The sequence below is a fragment of the Hyaena hyaena genome, unplaced genomic scaffold, assembly GCF_003009895.1.
Source record: "Hyaena hyaena isolate Hyena2069 unplaced genomic scaffold, ASM300989v1 scaffold_100, whole genome shotgun sequence".
Taxonomy (NCBI): domain Eukaryota; kingdom Metazoa; phylum Chordata; class Mammalia; order Carnivora; family Hyaenidae; genus Hyaena; species Hyaena hyaena.
This window is the reverse complement of record NW_024080732.1, coordinates 3,376,071-3,401,241: the sequence shown is the minus strand read 5'-3', so window position 1 is coordinate 3,401,241 and position 25,171 is coordinate 3,376,071. Positions and strand designations below refer to the sequence as shown.

The 25,171-nt window shown below is 47.6% G+C and overlaps 1 protein-coding gene across 1 annotated transcript in view; it reads left to right on the top strand.

The window, feature by feature from the left end:
- The window catches only part of LZTS1 (leucine zipper tumor suppressor 1), a 51,373-nt gene extending 26,917 nt beyond the window's left edge, over nt 1-24,456 (top strand). Inside the window, exons 2-4 of the mRNA XM_039235633.1 lie at nt 14,815-15,292; nt 16,582-17,385; nt 19,959-24,456. Of these exons, the coding sequence (XP_039091564.1) occupies nt 14,948-15,292; nt 16,582-17,385; nt 19,959-20,630 (1,821 nt within the window). The 5' untranslated portion in view covers nt 14,815-14,947 and the 3' untranslated portion in view covers nt 20,631-24,456. The remainder of the gene's footprint in view (nt 1-14,814; nt 15,293-16,581; nt 17,386-19,958) is intronic.
- Nucleotides 24,457-25,171: the final 715 nt, after the last annotated feature.

Genomic DNA, 25,171 nt, shown 5'->3' with positions numbered 1-25,171 from the left:
TATGTTTGGAAATCATTGGCTTTAGTTGGGCACAGAGAGAACCAAGTCTGGCTTGGCAGGTTGACTAAATAACATGTTTATGCAACATATGTATGTCATTGGCCACAATCACTGCATCTTCTAGTTATACCGCCCACAGGGCAGAGAGAGGGAGCCCCATAGCCAGTACAGCAGAATGGGGAAGGTATTAAAGGGAGTTCTCATACCCTATACTCTCTTCCACTTGGCTATAATGCAGTGGGTCATAGTGTAAGCAAGATACTCAGAGCTGTCCTTGAAGGACTCTGTGTACAAGAGGGTTTGGACCAGACTTCTTTGCCCTGGTTCTGCATTTTGAGAGATCAACTCCACCTGAGAAGCTCCTAGAAAGTTTTTAAAGTCTTTGCAATGTTACTGGTGCAGAGACAATATTTCATACCCCTGATTGAAACTTTTTTAATATCTGGAGTTTTCAGACACTCATAAGTACTTTTACTATTATTCTACACTCACTGCCAATTTCATGAGCCCAAAGTGGGTACTGGGGAAGATGGAAGTAGGGGAGGAAGGAAATAAAGGATGCAGGAATGAAGGAAGGAAGATGATTTTCTTTTACTGTAGGCCGGTAAGATTTTCCTCACGGCCTTGGGTGGATGAGAAGGTTGAGGGGATCAAGAGACAGGATCAGGGAAGAATAGGAGGTTAGAAATTACTCAGATGAAGTCTAATTAAAGTGCTCACCTAAGTCAGATTCACAAGGACTTACCCAGCATTTCCTCAGAATATAAAACAAGGTCCCTACCCTCAAGGAACTTACAGCGAAAATTCATGTCAGGCTATGATTAGTACAATGCTGGAATACAAAGAAAATAGCACAATAGTGGTTGTCAAACTTTTGTTTCCTCTGGAAGTCTGTTAAAAGACAGATTGTATGGCCCCAGAAACCTGGATTGGGGTGGCCTGAGAATGTGCAATTCTAACAAGGTTTGTGGTGAAGCTGTTTTTGGTGGTATGGGGGCCACACTTTGAGAACACGATCCTCTGAAGAGGATCCAGAGATTGACATGTCTCAATTTTATGTGGGAAGTTCTACAGAGGAGGCTACACTTGAAGTGGGCCTTGAAAGATAAATAAGATTTGGAATATCAGATTATGATAGCTGACAGTTATTGAGTGCTTACAATAAGCTGGGTGCTGAGTCTAAATGCTCTACTTGCATTGTTCATTTACTCCTTAGAGATATGGGATGAAGTAGACTTAGATATGGTTATTGCCCCCAGAGGTACTGAGGACACCCAGTGTGCTATGCCAGATCAAAATATTTAAGGGACATAGCATAGGAGATGTCACCAAGGGTTGTGTAAGAGCCCCCAGCTGGAAATCCCCTCCTTCTACCCAGATCTCAGCTTCTTCTCCAAGCCCCCCAGTAGAAGCTGTTGGATGCCCAATCCTCTCCCTCCCCTAAAGTGTAGGTAATGGACATTTGTGGTCTTGGGTTTGATTTTCTAGCAGGGACTAGGACTGACATTTCTTCCTTATGACACAGCTAAGGAAGGCAGTAGGAGGTGCTTCTCCACCTTTCCCTGTGATGCAGTCAAGGTCGGGGTAGGGGGGTCATCCCTGACAGAGAGGGGGTCTGTGAAAATCACTGAGTGGTAAGGATGGCAAGTTGGGGAGCCATGAGCCATTTAGCATCACTGGAACATGATGGGAAAGGAGGGACAGGAGCAACACTGTAGTCACCCTCAAGTCCCAGCATCTTTGGGTAGCACTACAGAGTACCCTTGCCAGGAGGTGTCACAGAAGTGGCAGGGACAGTAATGAGAGATTTGGGGCATCCATGGGCCATCCTTCAGAACCTCTGGGCTTTGGAGAGAGGCTAATTATCTCACTCTCAGAACCAGTGGGGGCAGTAGGCTCCAGGAGAGCAGAGATTGCCTGAAGTTCACCAGAGGCTCCTTTGCAAGGTGTTAAGGCTGCAAGTTCACTGACAGGAACACTCCCTGGGAGAGGAAGCAGGGAAGTTGAGAAATCAGGGCAGAGGTGACACAGAAGTCAAAATTCCCCCAACCAGACACATCTAGTGGTACTGAGAGAAGATTAACTCAGGACACATGGAGACTCATCAGGAATGGTCACAGGATTCCTATGTGCACACAGATCCCAAGAGACAGATTATGCCATTGAACACTCACAAACACACTGAGATATACATGGACAACTCCAAATCCCAAAAGCCACACTCCCTAAAGGACCAGGTTGAACTCTTCAAGCCTCTCTAGGTCATTTCTGGCATCCAGAGTTAGGAATCTGAGCTTGGCCCTCTGCCAGGACTTCCCAGTTCCAATCCCTTTCTGAGTATCAAAACCTTGCAAGCATCTTCCCTGCCCATTAAGACATACTTACATATACTGGATACAGTCATTGGGTATAAAAGTCAGTCCGTGGTGGGGATGAAGGGGAAAGGTGTGGAGGAAAGGGAGCTTCTTTAGGACAAACACTCACATGCTTCCCCAACTTCAGCCACCCTCCATCCTTCTCTCATGCCTCCTCAGCTTCTGGAAGAGTCAATGCCTTATGTTGTAACATCTTCCTCTTCTGTTCCCTAAATGGAGCTCTTCCAAGGGTCTTATAGGTGGAAAAGTCTTTCTACTATTCCTACTTCTTTCTACTCTGTCTTGTTACCTCCTGTTTCTTGTCACACCCTCCCACCAATCATACTCATGAGCTCTACTTTTCCTCTGATTTTTTGGGAACAATACTGCTTCTCACCTGGTCTCAGCCTCTGTTTACAGCTGGTGATGACGCGTGAAGTCATGGGTTGCTGGGAAATGTGGATTTGATTTCATCTCTGATTTGATTTTTTTTGATCTGAGCACTTTTAAAGAGTATATCTAGGTATAGAATAATTCACTCCAGCCCTTTCTCCTCTCTTATTTAACAAAGACATAAGTGGGAAGAACACCAGCTAGGAAGCCAGGAGTCCAAGTGCCTAGCCTTAACTCTGCTACTCCCTTGCTGTGTGGCCCAGAACAAATCACCCAACCTCTCTGGGCCTCAGTACTCAGCAGCCTCTTACTGTGGAACATTGAAGCAGCACCTCTGGGCTTTACAAGCTTTTTCCCTTCTGTTGTTCTACCTATGATCTAGTACCAACTTGTTTCTTATCCTGATTGCCCTAGCCTCCTGCCCTCTGCCCTCTTAGGATGGGTTTCATGCATAAGTAATTAGATAGTTGTCTCTGTGATGCCATTGAAGGGGTCTTAAAGCCCTTTAACTGTTCAGGTGGCCCTTTCCCTTCCGCTGGCTCCTTGGATGAAATGGAGGTAGCTCACCTGCTGTATTTTCCTATGACCAAGGAAGTTGGTTTGGAGAGTGAAGAGACCACAGTATGGAGCTGGGGATAAATGAAAGAGTTGGATTTTTGGTGAGGTGGTGCCACAAAGGCATTCCATGGAGTTAGAAATCCTGAGAGAACCTCAAACATCTCCCATCCAATTCAAGATGCTAGGTTGTCTGATTTGCCAATGTCTAACCAGGTTCTAGCTTTGGTACCTGGACCAGGGATGTCATGTAGCTAATGGTGTGTCACCACACTCCTTTCCTAAACCATGGCCCTCATTACTAATTTATTACAGATTCTTCCCTACTGAACCTAAACTTGACCTCACAATACTTTAGGCAGCCACAGAGATGGCAAATAGGCAAAACCTGTTTCAGTCGCCATCTGGGGCTCAGTTCTGACCATCAGTCATTCAAAGACAGACCTATCTTCAAACCCACCCTTCCAGGAAGTGCCCCACTCAGTGTGCACTCTAGGGTGGTAAGGTTTTGGCAGGAAGGGGTGGATGTTTGTCTCTGGCATTCTGGCCTCCGAAGTCCTAACTGGTCCTCAGCTCCTTATGTCTGATCAGGTGAGATGGGAAGGAGTCTAGGAAATTTCCCAGCCCTCCTCTGGATACCTGACCGAATCTCTCATTTAAGATCTGAGCCACTGTTTTTTAGATGCTTCCCTCTTTACCTAGAAGAGAAGTGACTTTCTTCACTGGGTGCTGCCCAGCTCACATGGGCCCTTGTGCCTAGTGGCACCTGAGTCATGAATGTGGATGAGGCTTGCCTTCTGCTTTCTCATGTGGGAGCAGCTGCTGCACTAAAAGCAGCAGGGTTAAATTTGCATGAGCTTTGCATGTAACTGTGGCTTTATTTTTGGAAGAGAGAAGGGCAAGTTGGGATTGGTGGGTAATCATGTTCCTGAGGAGAAATGTCAATCATCACTGCTAAGACACAAGCTGCCCACCAGGATGGGGGAAGGCTCAGCCACAGCTGAATATTGACGACCTCACACAAAAGGCTGCCAGGCAGAATGGCTTCTGATTCCTCCTGAGCAGTGGGAAGCAGAATTGTTTCCGATTGTTCACCCTGATGAAGTGACTCAGCCTGCCAGTGATTTCCCTTTCACTTTCTGCCTTTCCACAGACCCAAGTGCACCTAATTGAGAGCTGCGTGGGCTTCTGCTCCCAACCCTCAAGCAACATGCTCCCCCTCAGACCTCAGCCTCTCCTCATGCTGCCCGCACTCTCTCACCCTCTTTCTCCTTCATTCTCGCCTCCTTTTCATTCACCCATTCACTCAGAAAATATGTACTGAGCTTTGCACATGGAGCCCTCCAGGCGTTGGCAAACCAAACTTCAGCAGGCTTACAGACTGAGATGATTAATCTGCCCCAGCCCTGGCCCCAACCCCAGCCCCTGACCCCCATCTAGAGCAGCAAATGGGAGGAGAGGTCAAGGACAGGAATACAAACATTGGAATTCTAGATAAGGAAAGTTGTATCAGGCAATGTACTAGGGGGAGGAACAGAAGGTCAGGAGGAGAGTCATCTTGAAAGGGGAGTCAATTAACTCTGGGCATGTGTCCCATTTAGCCCCAGAGAGACCTCTGCTGGGGAGCTGGCTAGGGGCCCACCCACCAGCCTGGTGCAGCCAGGATCCCCCTCCCTGCCCCCATCCCCAGCTGGCAGATGCCATGGGGCTGCTCTCACATCTCTGTAAGCCCCAGCTGCCCTTTGGGAGGCAGAAGGTAGATCTAGCTGCTGCAAGTCCCCATGAATCCAACCCTGCCTGCCATAGAGAGGTGGGGGTGGGAGTGAGGCCCCTAAAGGCCTGCTTTAAAAATTTTTTTTCTTTTAATTTGAGTGTAGTTCACACACAATGTTTCATTAGTTTCAGGTGTACAATATAGTGATTCGACAGTTTATACTTACCTAAGTATAACTGCCTTGTGTCACCATACACTGCTATCACAGTATCATTGACTATTTTCCTTATGCTGTGCCTTTTATTCCCATGCCTTATTCATTCCATAACTGGAATGAAGCCTATATCTGCCTCTTACTTCACCCACTTTTGCCCATCCTCCCATCTCTCTCCCCTCTGGCAACTTTCAGTTTGTTCTCTGTATTTTTAAGTAAAACCTGCTCTTTTAACTTCAAGATGTGTAAGGATCTAGTTCTAGCATCTTTCCACACTGACTTATAATTTCACAAGCACTTGGTTTAAATTCATTCCATGTGTACCATTCTGCTTACTAGGGCCAAGCATTATCATATATGTGATTTCATTTAATCCTGTGAATACCTGCTCTGTGAGGTAGGTATCAGCTGTCGTGCTTATCTGACACATAAAGAGATAGAGATGCTGGAAGATTAAATCTCATGCTGGGTGACAAAACATATCCATCAATCTGTGAACCTTTGTTGAGGGCCTAGTGTGATAATGCAGGTTGAATACACCACCATGTAGGGGGCCTAATGAATGGTACCTGATGGTTATTCCTATGGACCCACAACTGTGCAGGCATAGGTGCTGTCTTTGGGGAGTTTGACTAAAGGAGCAAACAAGTTACAGCAGGTAAGGACAGAAAGTGAATTGTGTGTCCCAAAACTTGGGTGAAGCAGAACTAGAATTAGAACTCCACTTCCCTAGCTTCCCACCAAGCATCTTGCCATTATAGGACTCTCCCCAAAGAATAACAGGTCTGTGTACTTTGGGACTATCAAGACCATGCAGACAGAGAAGCAGTGGGGAAGACTATGAAGACAATGCCAGAAATGGGGTAACCTGATAGCTTAGGCAGTGTTTTCTGTCAGGGTGTCTGGTGCGTGGGGAGGGGGTGAGGTGTGGGTGGTTAGCTCAGGCCACTATAACAAAATACTACAGACTGGAGGGCTTAAAACAGACACTTATTTCTCACACTTCTGGAGAGTGTGAAGTTCAGGATCAAGGCACTGGCAGATTTGGTCTCTGGGAAGAGCTCTCTTCCTGGCTTGCAGATGGCCACCTTCTTGTATCTTCCCATGGCAAGAAGTGAAAGGAAAATAAAGGGGGAGAGAGATTGAGAGAGTGTGTGTGTGTGAGAGAGAGAATGAACAGTGAGAACTTTCTGGTCTCTTCTTGTAAAGACACTAATCCCATCATGAGGGCCTTATCCTCAAGCTCATCTAAACCTACTAATGTTATAATTACCTCCTAATAGCGTCAGTCACATTGGGGGTTAGGGCTTCAAGATACAATTTTTGTGGGGGCACAAACCTTCAATCCATAACAGGTAGATGTAGGGTAAGAACCTTTATCTCACTTCTATACAAAAGAAAAAAAATTTAAAAACACTCCTGTGCTGGAGGTAGAGAGCAGTGGCTCTAATTCAACAAACTCCTGCCCGTCCCTCCTGTGTTTCCAATTAAACCAATACTGCTTTTTAGACTCTTTATTTAGGTGTATTTGTCTTGTCTTTCAACCAGATCCTTAAAAACAGACACTGCCTTATATTTCTGTGTCTTGGCCGAAAACTTTGGACAGGACTTGGCAGGGGGGGAGGGGGGGTGTGAAGGAGAGGGTAAATTTACTCTGCCCCAAGTGACCATTTGACTCAAAGTCTAAGAGATGGAAATTTGGATTGAAACCAGATTTGGATTCTAGTCTATCATAGATTTGGCTTCTTATCTACCTGTTGTGGGACCTCAGTGTATGTTGTATGTCCTCCCTGTGCCTCATCTTCCCTTCCGCAAGCTCGCTCAATAAATCCCCATGTTCCCTGTAAGCTGATTTTATTAAGAGTGTACTGACTACCTTCTTTGTCTTTAGCACTGTGCTCAATACTATAGGGGATACAAAGAAGCTTCAGCTCCATCCTTGCCTTCAAGAAGGTTTAAAGATAATTGGAGAGAGAACTGTTCATCTCTGAAAGATTAAATGCTGTAGGAGCTGTCATTGGGCCTTAAGGACTGAGTGCCTAGTGAGCCAAGCACTGAACTGTAACTGTGGGCCCAGCAGAGAGGCTTCTGGTGGTCTGCAGGTCTCCCTGTAGGGTCACACTAGCCAGACCTGGCAGAGGGCCATATTCTTCCTTTGAAAGGAAGCTAGGTTTCACTACCAAACCAATTTCCTTGTGAGAAGCCTTGTCCCTTTTCTTTTCAGCACCCAACATGATGCTTGACATTTTGTCTACCTTGAGGGACAATGTAAATGAATAATAATGTGAAGTTCTCCAAGCTCCATAGATGGAATAGAACATGAGGATGCAAAGATCCTCATGATTCTCAAGATTCAAAGTTAACTTAGACTGGTGATACCTCACCAGAAGGAAGGAGGCAGCTGGAGGCAGAGCTCTGGTACCAGCCTGGCTGGTCAGCAACCCTATCCGTGGTTGGAGCCCATGCAGAGCCTGCAGTGGCTTCCTCTGTCTTCTCAGTCACTCTGCCCACTGAGTGATCATCTCTAAAGGGTACAGCATTGCCACCCCACAGGAAGGAATCCCATTTGTATCAGGCAGCTTTACACACACACATACACTCCCGATAAACCCTCTTTACACATGTGGAACACATAGAGTTCCACCCTGATCTGGAAAATGGAACCCAGTTGGCCCTATTCTACTGATAAAATGGAAAGGATGCAATTTTGAGTCCAGGACTCGGGATGTGACCTGGGCAAGGCCCTTCTCTACTCTGGGCTTCCATGTAGCCATGTGTAGTAAAGGAGTTGAGGTAAAGAATCTCTGAGGCCCTGTTATTTCCCGCATTATGGAATTTTGACCATGGAAGATGCTGCCCTTATTGTGCATAATGCCTCAGAGCAGGGAGGCCTTCCATCACTTGCAGCAGAACAATCTCTCTGTTTGGTCAAAGCTCCTTTACTCCATCCTGTCACAGAGTTTCTGCCTCTTGCTTCTGCTCTGCCAGTGGCCCTATCATTAATGACAGAAAGGCACCCCTCCCCCAGCCCAGTATAATAGATGAGTGTGATTTGGGGTCTCTGTCCCACTCTTACTGCCCTCTTGTGATGTATTAGCCAACAAGTGTCTCGGATATCACCTCTCCTAAAAACTAGACATCTAAGACTCAAAACTAATCCTAGAAAAATTCCCACCCATGTGAAGAAGTAGTTACATATAAAAGGGTTTTAGCAACAAAATGAAAACATCTGAGTACAGAGTGATGAATGAAATGTAGTGGGATACTACTGCACAGCAGGTCAGAGAAGGAACATGAACTGATCCCAAATATAAAATGTTGGATAAAATAATCAAGGTGCAGAATGATAATACAATAGCACACTGTTTATATAAAGTAATAGAAACAAAGCAATGCATATAGAATTCTTGTGTGTGAAACATGTTTAATGATAAAAAAAAAAAAAGGGTCCACACAAAATTCATGATAGGGTTTCCCCCTGGAGAGAAAGATATAAGAGAGAGGAGAAAGGGATTTCAACTTTGAGATGTTTTATTTTTAAAATAAGTAGCATTTTGGCAATTGTCAATTCTGTGCAAGTTACGTTGTCTATTTTTATAGTATTTCCATATTTTTAAAATAAATTAAAATTAAATAAAAAAAGAGAGCTCTAATAGTGGCATGTCAGGTACCAGAGCAAGCATGGGTGAAATACCTTGCCTGGAGGGAGCCTGTTCATCACAATCTAGGTGGCTGCCCCCTCCAACTGCCTGCTGCCTTTCACCTTATGACCCTCTTTGAAGTATGTTCAAAGTCTGTCCAAGTCTTAGGAAATAGAGTTGCAGGAGCCTGGAGTCTGAGCATGGAAGGGTGGGGTGGAGGAGGAGGTGCACACAGGTGATGCAACACAATTTCTCTACTTTGATTTCCTCTTCTTCCTCCCACCGCTCTAGCCCCTCAAGGGAAGCAGGGAGTCATTAGGTAAGTCAGTAATCTAAGATCAAGCTATTTGTTCCTCCCCAGGGACCCCAGCAAGCACTGGGCTTTGGCTTCTCAAGGGGAGGGTTCCAGGCAGAGTGCAGAGAGGCCCCACAGCAGGGCAGTGGGTTCCTGCTGGACCTCCCTGTGGGACCACTCCCTGGGCAGTGACTGGGAGGAGATGAGAGATGGAGGGATGGAAAGAGGGAAAGAAGATGGGAGTGGGAAGGAAAATAACCCTCTGGAGGCTGAGCGTTGCTGATCTTGTGAGTGAACTCTCCAGAATGGGTGAGAAGGGGAGAGGAGGAGGATGGGCATAGATCCTCACTCTCCCCAGGCCAGAAGTCTGGATTCCTGTGGGCAAGGCCAGAACTGCTTTTCCCCATGGTTTGAGATGGGAAGGTGAGAAGTGCTATTTCTCCCCTTCCTGACTCTAGAAGTCCCCCTTTCTGCTCCATGTCTCTATCTGCATATTCCATAAAGGTGATCAGAGAAATGTGTCACTCTGGCATGAGTCCTGGTTTCCTTTGGGAAGGAGAGGGCAAAATGGAGTGAGGGAAGGGGCAGCCATTCTGGGAGTGGAAGCAGCTCAAAATGGTGTGTTTCCCAGTATTTCCAGTTCTGTTGCAGCAGCCATACTGGGGGCAGTCAATTAGGGGAGGGAAGAGGACTGGTACTGGGGAGAAGTCTCCTGAATTCCCTAGGGCCAAATTCTGAGAATTAGGCACTAGGGGGTCCTTTTCTACCAGCTGTTTTTGACTGTTTTGTTTGTCTGTTTGTGTTCTTTTCCTTCTCTTAAACCTGATATCTAATTCTTGCTTGACTCTTTCTAGAAAGTCAGTAAGAGGTCATGCAGGAGAAGATCTATAACATGCTTAGTGAGAGGTTCTATGGCTCCTTTATTTTTCCTCTCCTGTCCGTCTTCTCTCTTTCTTTCCCTTTCTTGAATCTCCATGGTCTGTGTGATTGCTTATTTTCACTGCAAGTACATATAGTACTCCAGGCCAGGAAGGTTTTGTTTCCCAGTAATACAAATGTGCCCCTTTGCCTTGTCCTTCCTGTGGGCAGAGGTAGCAAGTCTGGCAGGAGTGGGTTGATAGGAAGACCTAGGGTTTGGGAACTAGGATGGATCCACATTTCTGTGATGCTCTCTCCAAGTTGAAAACTGAACAAGTCTAGACACTTAAAGGTAATTAGTTCAGCTTCAAGTGGATCTGGGGATAATCTCAAATTTCAAAACTCCTTTGTATGTCAAGACCTAGGAAGTGAAGAACAGAGGATCTGGAGCTACAGGACAGGAATAAACTCAGAGGACCAGAGGCCACCATCCTAATCCCACTCCTCTCCTGTGCTCCCTGCCATCACTTGTCTTCTTCCTCTCAATCCTCTAGAGCCTAGCAACAGTGCTTGTGCATCAGAGGTGATCCAGACGGCTTCTCAGGTGAACCAGGAAGCTTACCTGTCTCTAAAACCTTATTGTCATCTGCCAAAGGGAAACAAAGCTATAGCTAGAGGCCACGGACCTTGATTTCTACTTCAGGCTTTCTTCCATCCCTGGAAACTTACTTTGCCATCCTAACATCTCTGAGCCTTACCTACAGTTCCCCTGAGCATTGTGCTGTTGCCAGGAGATCATGGAGTTTGGGTATAGGTTCAAGTCCTAGCCTGGCCACATCGTGTGGTCAATGCCTCACTTCCTCATTTTTGTTGTAAGCTATAGATTTGAAGTCTTTGCTTTCATAGAGCTTATATTCTTGTGGAGATGCACATAATAAACAAAAAATAAGATTATTACAAGTTAAGCAATTGTTATGAAGGAAATAAACAGGCTGGAATAACAGAGAGTAATGGGGGACATGAATTTTTTTTTTCTGGCGTAACCATAGAAAGCCACATTGCAGAGGTAATATTTGAATTGAGAACTGAAGGATGAGAAGGATTGGCGTGAAGAGCTAAGGAAAGAGAATTGTCAGCAGAGGCAGCAGCAGGTGTGAAAGCTCCTGAGTGGGAAAAGGCTTGGTGTGTTCACCAACAGAGGAGAGATAAGTCTGGCTATACTTGTGAATGTGAGCAAGGAGAGAACAGGGTGAGATAAGATTGGAGCAGTAGGCAAAAACCAAGCCCTGCCCACTGCCTTATTCTAGGAACAATTAGAATCCTTGAAGGATTTCCATCAGGAAGCATGACACTGTGACATTTCAGATGCTTGGGAAGAACAGACTGGGGAAAGACAAAGGTGGAGGTGGTCGGCCTGAGAGGGGATGGTAGTGGAGCAAGAGAGACACAAATCGATTCATGTAGTATGTCTGCCCAATATTATAGTTATACTCCAACTATGTTATATGCTTCTTAAGAACACCACCCTCATCTTGGCCCTCTGTTGATCTCACACACACACACACACACACACACACACACACACACGTCTGCAGAACACTGACCATCTGCCAAGCACTGCACTTGACTTGTTAGTTTGCTTCATCCTCATATTGGTCCTGTGAAATAGTTATTGTTTCCATTTTATAAGCAAAGAAACCTCAGAGAGGTTAATTTCGAAATCCATATCTGTCTGATGCCATAGCCAACTGTCATATCTCTACAACATTGTATATATAAATGTTCATAAATGTGTACTGGGTGGGTAAAAACCAAGTTACCCATTGCCCAAGTAGTGTAATGTGCAGAGTGCAGGAGAGTCTTTGGGCCAAAAATAGCTTTCCTACATATGGACAACTTCTTAGGATCTGAAGGCCCAGCTGAGCAAGAAATGGATGATGTGGGGGATGAAAAACACATTTTGTCATTGTCAGCTATTAAATTAACAGAGGAATTCTGTATTCCTAAGTAATACTATTGGGGATTGGGATGCAGGAAAGTTGCATCTGAAATGGAGAGCACTAGTTCTGGAAAATGAGGTGAGGGCACTGAAGATAACATAGGGGTGATGAATGCTGGAGAGAGCAATGATAAATAACAATGAAAATACCTACCAGTTATGGAGTGCCTGTTATGTACTGGGCATTCAGTAGACATACCATACCTATTACATTATTTTGGTGCTCGTAAACTTCTCATAACAATCCTATCAGGTAGGCATAATTGTATTTCCTTGATTCTAAAAGGCTATCAATTTAATAATAAGCTTTTCAAAGAAAACATAGATCACACATACACCATGATGTTTTGTTGTGTTTAGCGTCTACTCATGGAATATAGAATGTATTTATTCATAACCTAACTATTTTATAATTCAGGATAACAGTGCAAGTTTGAGTTCAAGCTTTCATATCCAGAGTCTAAAGAGTCTTCTCTATATTTTTGGTGTAGATACTCAGTAGTGAGATTACTAGAATTTGCATTCCTGTTACTTTTAAAAACATTTTAAGTGTGTTTCAGAATCACTTTGCAAAACTAAAGGTACCTCTCAATGTTTGGGAGTACAATTATTTCCCTCCTCTTTCTCTCCTGAACCCTCTCCTATAAGGTCTTTCTTTCTACCCCTCCACCCAAACTGCTCTCATCAAGGTCAGTGACAATGTACCACCACCTGGCCAGATCCATTGACCAGCACAGTTGTCATTGGCAGCACTTGACACCATGAAACACTTTGTTTCTTAGATCTCCTCTATCAGCCAGAGCCTTCTCAGTTTCTCTTCCTCATTCTTCCTCACCTTCCTGACCTCCATTAACCATCCTCAGACTTCCCTTATCTTCCTGCCTTTACTTCTGTAGTGATGTCACCTAGTCACATAGCTGGCTTCTAGAACAAACAATTTTTACATGGAAATCTGTAGCTCCTCACCCATCCTGCTTCCTACCCTACAGCACTCTTTGGATGTCTAATTTGCTCTGCAAGCTTAATGTCTTAAACCAGACTCCTACTTTCCACCCCATCTCATCCTAAACTGACTCTTTTTGTAGTCTTTTATACCTCAATAAGTGGCAGCTTATGTCCTCTAGTTGCCTGTATAAAAACACTGAAGACCGTGTCTGGATGGTTCAGTTGGTCAAGCATCTGACTTTGGCTCAGGTCATAATCTCACAGTTCGTGAGTTCAAGCCCCACGCTGGGCTCTGTGCTGACAGCTCAGAGCCCGGAGCCTGCTCTGGATTCTGCATCTCCTTCTCTCTCTGCCCCTCCCTTGCTCGCACTCTGTCTGTCTGTCTCTCTCTCTTTGTCTCTCTCAAAAAATAAGTAAACATTAAAAAACAAAACATTGAAGTTATCCTTAATGCCTCTCTTTCTCTAATTCCCTGCATCCAGTTTGGTAGCAAATCCTATAAGCTCAACTTTAAAATTACACCTATGATTTCTAGATGAATGGATCAAGAAGATGTGGTTTATCTATACTATGGAATACTACATGGCAATGAGAAAGGATGAAATCTGGCCATTTGTAGCAACATGGATAGAACTTGAGGGTGTTATGCTGAGCGAAATAAGTCAGGCAGAGAAAGACAGATACCATATGTTTTCACTTATAAGTGGAACAGGAGAAACTTAACAGAGGACCATGGGGGAGGAGAAGGGGAAAAAATAGTGAGGGAGAGGGAGGGAGGCAAAACATGAGAGACTCTTGAATACCAAGAACAAACTTAGGGCTGATGGGGGTGATGGGCATGGAGGAGGGCACTTGTTGGGATGAGCACTGGGTGTTATATGGAAATCAACTTGACAATAAACTATAAAAAAATAAATTACAAAAAAATTTTAAATAATAAAAAAATAAAATTACACCTAAAGTGTAATCCACTGAAATGTTAGTCACTCAGCTAATGTAACTGCCCACCACTTCCTTCAGGGCAGTCAGAAGCACTGTCTCCACCCTGCAGCCAGCGTGACCCTCCACAGCCTAAGTCAGATCCAGTAATAAGCTGCTCAGAGCCATGCAGGTACTCCTCATCTCAGTCAGGGTAGAAGTCCAAGCCCTGGGGCCAATCGGGCTCTATGTTTCTTGGCACCTGCTAGTTCTCTAACTTCTGCCTATCGTACACCCCACATTGCTAACTATCCTCCAGCCAGACTAGTCTCCTGGTTGGTCTCACATATGCCAAGCACAATCCACCACAGGGACTTAGGGCTTTTGCTCTTGGAGCTTCTAAGCTTCTCTTTCCCCCAGATTTCCACATGGCTGCTCCCTCATTTTCTTGACGTTTCTTCAAGCAGTACCCCAACAAAGAGGCCTCCCTTGTGCCACCTATATAAAGTAATGACCTCCCAGAATTCTGTGCTGCTCACTCTGTTTTATTCCCACCCTCCCCCCCTCCAGCACATATATCACTAAGGATAGTAAATATCAATTTGTTGCTGGCCTGTCCAAACTACACTGAACACAAGCCCCATGAGTGTGGGGATAATAGCCATGTTAGTCATCACTGTATCCCAAGACTTACAGAAGGGCCATCCCAAAGGAAGGTCTCACTGAATGTTTGTTGAATTAGTAGACAAAGGAAGAATGAACAGGAGAGTTCAGTAACAGAGTCAAGGCTGAGCTTTCATTAGGAGAAGGATACATTTCTCTACTGCTCAGATCTGGCCATCAAAGCACCTCCTCTCCAAGTCACCATTGAGGACTGTGCTATGGCTTGCTCATCTCAGGCTGACTTCTACCTCTTGTCCCCTTCCAGGTCTACAGCTCTCCCAGGTTCCGTGAGGCTTCTGCTATGACCGCAGCTTCTTCTTGGTACCAGGACTGCCCCTCACTGCCACAGCCACACCAGATCCCCACTCTGCCCTGTCTGTCTTTGACCCCGAGTCAGCATGGGTAGCGTCAGTAGCCTCATATCTGGCCACAGCTTCCATGGCAAGCACTGCCGGGCTTCACGGTATAAGCTGGGCAAGTCCTCCCATCTTAAGAAGCTCAATCGATATTCAGATGGGCTGCTGAGATTTGGCTTCTCCCAGGACTCAGGCCATGGAAAGTCCAGCTCCAAAATGGGAAAGAGTGAAGACTTCTTCTACATCAAGGTCAGCCAGAAAGCCCGGGGCTCCCATCACCCAGATTACACTGCACTGTCTAGTGGGGACATAGGCGGCCAGGCTGGGGTGGACTTTGGCCAGTCCACCCCACCCAAGCTTATGCCCTTCTCCAGTCAGCTAGAAATGGTAAGCAAGGGTCTCTGGTAAGGGCGGGTGGGTTGGAAAAGCAACAGGGAGCAAAATGGGGGTGAAGAGAGTGGGGGCAAGTATGGGAATAGAGGCAGTGATACAAACATTTAAATCTCCAAGAAGCCAAGCAGTAGTGGTGAAGGTGGAAGTGCTCAGTCACACCACAGAGATCAAAGGCTGGACGAGGGAATCAAAGTATTGGTCATTCCCCTAAACTAGAAGTCTTGACTGAGCCCTTATGCAAAGAACAAAAGGGAAATGAAAGCCTTTCTGAGCTCTACTGGAATGTAACTGAATTGTCAAAACAGGACCAACAGCAGCATTTTCAAGTACATGGCAAGGAGAGGGAGGTTTATTATCATCTGGAAGAGTCAATGGAGAGTCCACTTGGAGAGAGCTAGCAGCTTTGCTGCTAGCAGACTCCTGGAGGTGGGCCTTTCTTTCACTTGCTGCTGTCATGGTGCAGCAGCTCCTCACTCAACCTGACCTTGAAAACGTCTTCAGCTGGATAAAAGCTGAGTTTGTTCTCATCAATTTGACAAGGTCAAAAGAGCCCTATATACTCAGAGATCCAGCCCTTATGCCAGGGCTCTCATAGGTCCAACCAGTAGACCTGAAAACAACTGTTCTAGCTAATCACCTGCCCCCACTTGGAGGGATGAATCCATAGCTTTCGTATTCTAGGAAATGACCAGCTTAGTTTGCACTGAGCTTTAAGCTTTTCAGATTTAAAGGGTTTATAGACTGCAATGTATTCTCCCAATGAAAATCACGGTTTTAAGCAAAGGATTGTTATTGCAAGTAGTCTCGCCAACCTTTCAATACTAGTCCCAGCTGGTATTCTTGCTTCTGGCCTACTGGAAGGGGCAGTGAAGGTGAAGAAGGGGTTGACCTCTGGTAAGGACATCATAATTTTTGAGCCTAATGCACTTATCCTATACCACACAGAGACCCAAAGCCAGAGCCCTGGCCTAGGGATCTGATTCAGGGAACCAGAAGATGTTATTCGTCATCTCACAAGGGCTGGGACAAGCTCATGACACGTTGGTAGCTTATAAAACAAAGTACCTCAGTGATCCTTAAGGACATCCCCTAGCCACAAAGGAATTCCTCCTTCTTGAGAGAGACTCACCATATTCAGCTGCTTCATAGCAACAGGCAAAATTGCCTATGGTTATTACCAAAAAGGATGCCATGTGCCCAGCACACATACCCAGCAAGGGAGGGGAAGGTGAGAGGGGAGTTGAAGGAAGACATGGAATCTATATGGTTCTTTTCCTCACCAGGGGTCAGAGAAAGGTGCAGCGAGGCCCACGGCATTCAAGCCTGTGCTGCCACGGTCGGGAGCCATCCTCCACTCATCCCCTGAGAGCACCAGCCACCAGCTGCACCCTGCCCCTCCAGACAAGCCCAAGGAACAGGAGCCAAAGCCCAGCCTGTGCTCTGGGGCACTGTCAGATTCTGGCCGGAACTCCATGTCCAGCCTGCCCACACACAGCACCAGCAGCAGCTACCAGTTGGACCCACTGGTTACACCAGTGGGGCCCACCAGCCGTTTTGGGGGCTCAGCCCACAATATCACCCAGGGCATCATCCTCCAGGACAGCAACATGATGAGTCTGAAGGCTCTGTCTTTCTCTGATGGGGGTAGCAAGCTGGCGCACCCCAGCAAGGCGGACAAGGCTTCCTCATGCATCCGGTCCCCCATTTCCACAGACGAGTGCAGTATCCAGGAGCTTGAGCAGAAGCTGCTGGAGAGGGAGGGAGCACTCCAGAAGCTGCAGCGTAGCCTTGAGGAGAAGGAGCTGGCCTCCAGCCAGGCTTATGAAGAGCGGCAGTGGCGCTGCAAGGAGGAGCTGGATGTCCTGGAGCAGAAGTGCAGTGGCAAGTTGAAGCAAGCCTCACAGAAGAGCCAGCGCACGCAGCAGGTGTTGCACCTCCAGGTGCTCCAGCTCCAGCAAGAGAAAAGGCAGCTACGGCAGGAGCTTGAGAGCCTCATGAAGGAGCAGGACCTGCTAGAGACCAAGCTCAGGTCCTATGAGAAGGAGAAGACCAGCTTTGCCCCTGCACTAGAAGAGACCCAGTGGGAGGTGAGGCTTACGGTGTGGGCTTGGGGTGGTCAGCTATTTGATGCCAGTCACCACTTCTCCAGGTTCTAGCCCATGGCGTGTGTACACAGATTGCCCAGGCAAAGTGAGCCGGAGTGCCAGCCTTGTGGCCCAAACAAGGGGCTCCATGGTGAACCATGCTGGGGATAAAATTAGTGTGAGCTTCCTCCTGTCTCCCGCCTCGGGGCCTCAGGGCCTCCAGAATTGAATTTGCTAACTGAGTCATTGACTGAGGAGGCGGAACTGAGAGAACAGAGGCCTCACTGGGCTATCTGAGGGCCAACCCACTTCGTGTGCCTTCAGAAAGCTCAGAAGAAACACAAGCCATGCCTGAGCCTGAGTTCGTGCTGGTTCAAGAGGCCATAAGAGAGCAGACTTTGTTATTTTTGAGAAAAGGAACCCCACCCACTAGTAAGAGTGACCTCATTTGTGGGCAGGTGCCACTGACAGAATGGGCCATTCTGCACAGAACTGTAAGTGGGGATTCTGTTTGGTGGGCGGTAATGGAAACATAGAAGAGCAAGAGAAGAACACACCATACCTGGAAATGAGGCATCTGGACCTGGCTTAACTGGAGAACCAGCTTAACCCCCACATTCTGCTCTCCAGAAAGTAGCTTTTCTCAGCTGAAGAGCCTCTCAAGGTGGCACTGAGGCATGTAGGGGTGTGGGCATGGTGGTTCTGTTATTCTCCCCAGTCAAAGACTCCTACCCTGGAAAGGAACTGGGGAAGCATTGTGTCCGGTTAGACCAGTGCCACCTCAGGAAGGGGTGACGCATCCTTGGCAACATAGGCACCTGTTTGCACTGGAGCTTTCTGTACTTATTCTAGAAATTAGAGTGACAAATGTTATCAGGAGTAGAGACGAAAAGGATCCTTTCTATGGAAGAGATGAATGGGGGGACCTGACAGGTGAGAAGGGAAAATCACTTATTTGCCAGGCTTCCTACAGAGGAAAGGATGGTGGCCATGGGAACAGTGCCTTTCCTCTTTCCCACTGATGATGGCACAGCAGACCACCCCAGCCATCATTTCTCAGCCAGGGCTCAGAGACACTTTGGGGCACCTCAGAGATACAAGCTTGCCCTGGTGCTAGGCATCCATTCTTATTTGTTCAGTTCCCAGGTAAGCTAGAGATCACTGTTACCTCATTCCCAGATTGTCCAGGCAGGCTAGACAGTAAAACAATAAATAAAATAAATATTTATGATAACACATAAATATATTGCAAACATATTTAGAATAATAATAATTTATCAAGTGTTTATTAAGTGCCAAACCCTAGGTTCTCCCATTTAATCCTTACAATAACCCTATGAAGTAGGTACTGTTACTAATCCTTAATTTAGTTAAGGAAACTGACAGCACAGAGAGGTTATAGTAGCAAACAGCTAGTTAAATGACTTGCCCAAGGTTACCACATAATAGATATCAGAGCCAGGATTTGATCTTAATAGTTTGGCTCCAGAATTCATGTTTTTAATCACTACTCCATATTGTTTACTAATGTATATCACCAAGATCAACCAATCATATCATACATATGTGGTTGATTCAGGATTCAAAGACAGGCCCATGCCTCAAACATGACTCTATGCTGCTCTTTCCATGAAACAAATACAGGCTTCGCCTTAGAAAGGCATCCCTGGTCCCACACAAGCATTGTGGATGAGGTTATGCATTGCTTCATAAGTGGTTCGTGACAGCAAGGGGTTGGGGGTTCCTACTGTGAGAGAAGTGAGGAAAAATTAAGGTGACTTCTGGTCTTGTTCCAAGAATCCATTCTGTAGAGGCCTGGGCCCTGACCTTCATTCTGTCCAGCTTTCCCACAGGCCAGCAGGAAACATTCTTGTGACACAGCCAGCCAGACTGGTCTTGGTCTTCTTGTGAGCCACCCAAGACTCCAAACGGCCAAGACCCCAGAGACACATGGGTCTGAATTAGTGCCTTTGGTTTTGCCTGCTGCTCCCGGCCAACTTTGGAGGGGAGTAAGAATAAAAATGGTGGAGGGGTCAGGCAGGGGGAGAACATAGTAGCTCAGCATTTGGCAGGTCTGAATTGGACACTGTCTCTGAGGCAGGCGTGTTGCTGGTTATTGGCATGTAGCAGTTAATGCCTGAAAATAGTCTTTATCCCGGTAGGGAGGGAGAGGAGCTGGTATGCACAAGGGTGAGGTGAGAAGATGTGGGCACAAACGTGAATGACAGAGGTCTGACAGACATGGAAATCAAGATCATTGATATTAAGTGTGGATGATGGAGCTACAAGTAGTGGGCATTGATTTACACACAACCATGGGTTTGAGTACAGATTGAAATTTAGATTCTAATATGGGGATGAGACAGGCACGTGGACAGACTAAGACTACAGAATGACAGGAACCTTAGAGAGGGTCTTGGCTTCACGGGTCACCCAGACAGTCATGCTTGTGAACTCTCTTAAGACACCATGTCAGGCCCAGCCTAATTCTTTAGGCAGTTAAGATGTTACTTCTCCCAGATAAGGACCTCTTATATCTTAGCACTTTCTCTTCTCCCCCACCCAACCCTCGGCAGGTGTGCCAGAAGTCAGGTGAAATCTCTCTCCTGAAACAGCAGCTGAAGGAGTCCCAGACAGAAATCAACACCAAGGCTAGTGAGATCCTCAGTCTGAAGGCACAGCTGAAGGACACACGGGGCAAACTGGAGGGCATGGAGCTGAAGACTCAGGATTTGGAGAGTGCTCTGCGCACCAAGGGCCTGGAGCTAGAGGTCTGTGAGAATGAGCTACAGCGCAAGAAAAATGAGTCCGAGCTCCTCCGAGAGAAGGTGAACCTGCTGGAGCAGGAGCTGCTGGAGCTGCGGGCCCAAGCTGCCTTGCAGCGGGAAGCTGTGTCTCTGGGGCCAGGGCTAGGGCCGGGGCCTGGGACTACCTTCTCTGAGGACATCCCTGCCCTGCAGCGGGAGTTGGAGCGGTTGCGTGCAGAGCTGAAGGAGGAGCGGCAAGGCCACGACCAGATGTCCTCAGGTTTCCAGCATGAGCGGCTGGTGTGGAAGGAGGAGAAGGAGAAGGTGATCCAGTACCAGAAGCAGCTACAGCAGAGCTACCTGGCCATGTACCAGCGGAATCAGCGCCTGGAGAAGGCCCTGCAGCAACTGGCCCGTGGGGACGGTGCAGGGGAAGCCTTTGAAATTGACCTTGAAGGGGCCGACATTCCCTATGAGGACATCATAGCCACTGAGATCTGAAGGGGCCTCCTGGGAGGAGGAGAGTCTGGGACCTAGCATTGGGATGCAGGGGTACAGAGTCTGTCAAGGAGGGCTCCTCTCCCCACTGCCCTGCTCAGTAACTCAGGTCTCTGGGAGAAGCCTTCCCCAAGGCACAGACCCGGGACTGAGCAGGGGAGGAGAGATAGGAAGGACTGCTACATGACCTTTCCAACCCTTGCCCACATTCCAGCATTTACCATCCCTGCAGCCCATCAGACCTCTAGCTTTCCCAAGAGATGGGTCCAGGGATCTCCATCATTTGGTTAAGAGATCCTAAACCTTACTCTTTGTTTAAAAATATTTAGACACTCTCCCGGGAATGATGGTGACTGCCATACTGGCCAGTGGCCACCCCATAACAGAAACTCCCTTCTGCGTGTTCCCACAACCGCTTTTCTACCCCTGGACACATTGGGATGCCTTGTGAATAGAAATAAGCCATCTGTGACCATAAGCCTGGGAGTCTGACCTGGTTATATCCTGAGCTATTTTCCTCTGGTCTCAGAGTTGTAGGGGTTTTCGTGGGGTATGGGGAACCTTGCTTAGCAACATCAGAGCTAGCCCAATTCTGGAAAACCACAGAAAGGAGGGGAAATCTGGGGGAGCGAGGAATGACTAGGCTCAACAAAGCCCAGAGGAGGTCAGAGGAGAAGCCAAGTAGTAATGGCCAGACCCTGCTGGGCCCTGCTAACTGGAGGTGAGCAGCCTTGGACAACTGGTAGCCTTTGACTTCAGTGACCATTCTTCTTACAGCCACTGACACTGACGCCCTGGGAGGGGGAGATTAAAGGCACCTGACATGGGGTGGGGGTAGCTGTGACTTTCCCTTTGTCCCAGGGAGAGCCTCCGGATCTTTTGTCATGGGGCAAGAGAGAGCAGTTTCCCCACCTTGTTTAAGTTGGCCAGTGGCTGCTCTGAACTTTTTTCTTCTCAAAAAATCCAGCCTTAACTGGATCCAGAATAACTTATGTACAACTAAAATAGTGCAGGGATGATCTGATATTTCCCCCCTTTACTGGTGGCTCAATTTAGTGGCACACCCTTTACCCTTTGCATTTCCAGTTCTAAAGTCAGATAAGAGTCCTTGTAGGTCAGGAGCAATCCCCAGAGCCCCAGGCAAGGAGAAGAGGCACGAATACAGCCTTAATGAACAAGCCCCAGGGCCACCGTTAGCCTCCCTCCCCCTGGGTCCCATAGGAGCCCCCAGCTGTAAAGAATCCAGAGAGCTTCAGCTTGCTGGGGGCTGGGCCGGTGCCTGGGGTGGGGGGAGTTTCTCTTCTGAAGACGTGCAGAGCTAGGGGAAGAGAGAATGGTGGAGTTTCTCAATTGCTTGGTTCAGAGAAAAAAAATTTTTTTTGGCCTTCTCTCGTCTTTTTTTCTTTCTTGTCTTTTCAGAAACAAGCCAGATCTAGCAGGCAGCCAGAACTGTTCCATGTTCTATTTTTGACTCAAGCTACAGCTGCTGTTCTTTCTTAGGACAGCCAAGCCTTGCTGGATTCCTGAGCTTCATGCCTGCTTGCTGAGAGAGGTTCACTGAGGTAGGAGGGATGAGAGAGTCTGGGTATTTAGCAATCTGAGACCAAACTCCCTGATTCTGCCTTGCTGACCACAGTCCTTACAGGACCCAGAGTAGGAGTGGGAGCTGCTTTTCATAACCCTCTCCCCACCCCAACTCCAACCCCTATTCCTCCAGAGCCACGACATTCTTTCTCTGAGTCTGGACTGAGGGCAGGGCCACCTTCCCTGCAATTGGCTCTGCCTTCTGGTCTCTGAGGTTAAGCTGTGCCTGTCCTGCTGCCTTCATGTGACAGAGGAACTTTTCTGGAATTCCAAGCAATTACTCTTAGTCATAGGCTAGATTTAAACCTGAGATGGATAGGCTAAAAGCCTCCTTCCTGCCTGAAGGGCAGTATCCTCCATTGGGTACAGTGCAGACCCTCAAGTCAAAGATATCCCATTCCCTAAGCCACACTATTAGAAAGTGGGACAGAGATGATAAAGTATCCCCCAAACTGAGAAGGCACTTTGAGACCAGAAAACAAAGCAGGTAACTCCATTCAGTTTACACAGGGTTTTATTCAGGGTAATGTACTGACAGGGAGAATTGGGTGGGCGATCCAGGCGCTCTACACAGCTATTCTCCAACGAAGTCTGGACCTCAGTCCATAGATTTTATAGAGCTAGGGGACACACAGAAGGGCATTATAGTAAGATCAAAGGGTTTGCATGCACCTAATTGACAGCTAACCTTTAATTAGACCTTGTGGCACCACCTGTGCATCAGGAAGAGGAAAGACTGTGTTCTCTCTAACAGATTCATGGGAGGCCAAAACAAGCCTCCCCAGTCCCAGCCTTGGAAGGCATTTCTGAGGTATGTATGTTAATCTCTGAGGGGCCCTGAACACGTAGCCCTAAGAGAGGTCATCAAGCGAACACGAACAGGATGGAAGGCCACGGATGGAGTCTGTATTGTCAGCACTCCTACCCACAGCCCTCATTCCCTCTATTTTCACCAGCCTGTGCCTTGTTTGAGTCCTTTTCCCCAGTGAGATTGCCATGAGATAAAGGGGCTGCCGTTTCTTCCCCAGGCTGGAGATGCCCCACCACTCCCCACCCCCAAAGAGCAGCCAAAAGCCCAGTGCCCTGCCCTCAAGACCTTGCCTGAGAAGAGGTGGGTGCTAAGCCAGGGGAGGGGGCTCAGGGGCAAGGTCTGCACTCCACCATGGTTTGACGCTGCCCTGCACTCTGCATCCTGACCTAAAGCCAAACCATGGATGCCCTCCCTGGGCTGCCACCAGCCCAAGGCCCCAGAGTAGCCCAAAGCGGCACCACAGTGCAACAGTGTCCTGTAACATAGCGACCTCACTGTCACGTGGTTTTTCTTCCCTCCCCTATGGAAAAACATCCCTACTCTTCCCGGACCATGCCACACTCAGCCTCTCCGGAAGGAGGCTCTAAGCAACAGAGGCTGAGCAGGGACTGGGAAGTCAGAGGACAGGAACTTCAGAGCAGACGGCCGGGCCCAGGGCCAGCCAGCAGGAGCTGGCTGCCCTTCTCTCTGAATACTCCTGCTGCCATGCTTGCTCATTCAGTCAGATCCACTGGCTCTGCTCTTCCAAAAGATGCCTGGCCTGAAAATGCTGTGGCTGCCTACAAAGAGAGAGCAAGCAGCATCCAGCACCACTTCACCAAGAAGGGAACGCTGCCTCTGGACCTTGCAATGACCAGACTCTCTCTGGGTTCCCCCTGGGGTTATCTCTTCTGGCTGCTGTGTCTTCAGGTAACCCCTGCTAGGTGCACGCTGGCTCCCACAGGCACTGAGATCTACAGAGACCAGGGAAGGCTAGCTCTCCCGAGAAGCGCTTGCTGAGCCTCTGTTCCTTGCCCTGCTCTTGCCCCTGCCCAGGTGAGAGGGGTGCCCAGGGGAAGGCAGGCTGGGCTGCTGGAGCAGCAGCTTTGGGAGAGGGCTTTCCCTATGGGTCCCAAATTCTCCGGAGCCAGAGCTGCCATGGCAGGAAGCTGTGCACCCCGTTCAGTGGATGCTTCCCTTGCCTCTTGTGTGGTCAGTCTTGTGCTGAGTCCACAGGCACAGCTGGAACCTCCAGCCAAGGCTTGCTTTGGACAGACTGGCATTTGGAAGAATATGCACATAGTTATTTTTCTCTAGGTTGTTTCTTGGTTGGTTGGTTGGTTGGTTGGTTGGTTTTGCTTTTGTTTTATTTTTGATGCCCAAAAATGGCCATGTAAACTATTTCTGATAATTTTATGTTTCTATTTATGAATAAAGAATGCCATTTCTCATGCCCTCCAGAATCATTTTTGTCTCCTCAAACTACCCTGCTCCTCCAGGCTGTGGCATGGCAGCTCCTTGGGGCCTCTCCACGTGGAACAGGAAAGATGATGTCTCAACCTGCCAGTGAAAGAGGTGCAAACAGCTTTGATGAGGGCAGGGTTGGCTGGCGGGAAAGCACAGGCCTTGGGATCATGTGTACTTCTGGCCGGTCTCTACTACTCTCCAGCCCTGTGGTTTTATCTATGAATGGACCCTGGACTGACCCTGAGGAAGAAAGAGGAAACTAAGGGACATGGTTGTCTGCAAGGCACAGGACCCTCTCCAAAAGAGAACCCCTCCCCCATCCCCAACCTTAGGCCTTCCCTCCCTCACGCTCTAGCTGCTCACCTCACCAGCCAATTCCTTGGCCTGTATTGAATCCAGCCTCTTTGGCAGGAGACCAGGATGGCTCTTGTTGCCACTACCTCAGAGCCTCCCAGCTAGGAAGATGCAGTCACCACAGTGGCCATCTGTCCAGCCTTCTCCGGGCCAACCTGCCTCGTTCACTTTGACAAGCTGCTCTGGACTCAAATCCTACGCTCAATGGGCTTCTACTCAGGTGGTGGGAGACAGAAGGGACACGTAAAAAGAAAACTGAAAACACAAGGCAGCTTGTGGAACACATGAGGGGTAGATGGCAATGCCTCAGGGGTGGGATATGTCAGGGTGTCTGGGAAAGAAGGCAGGC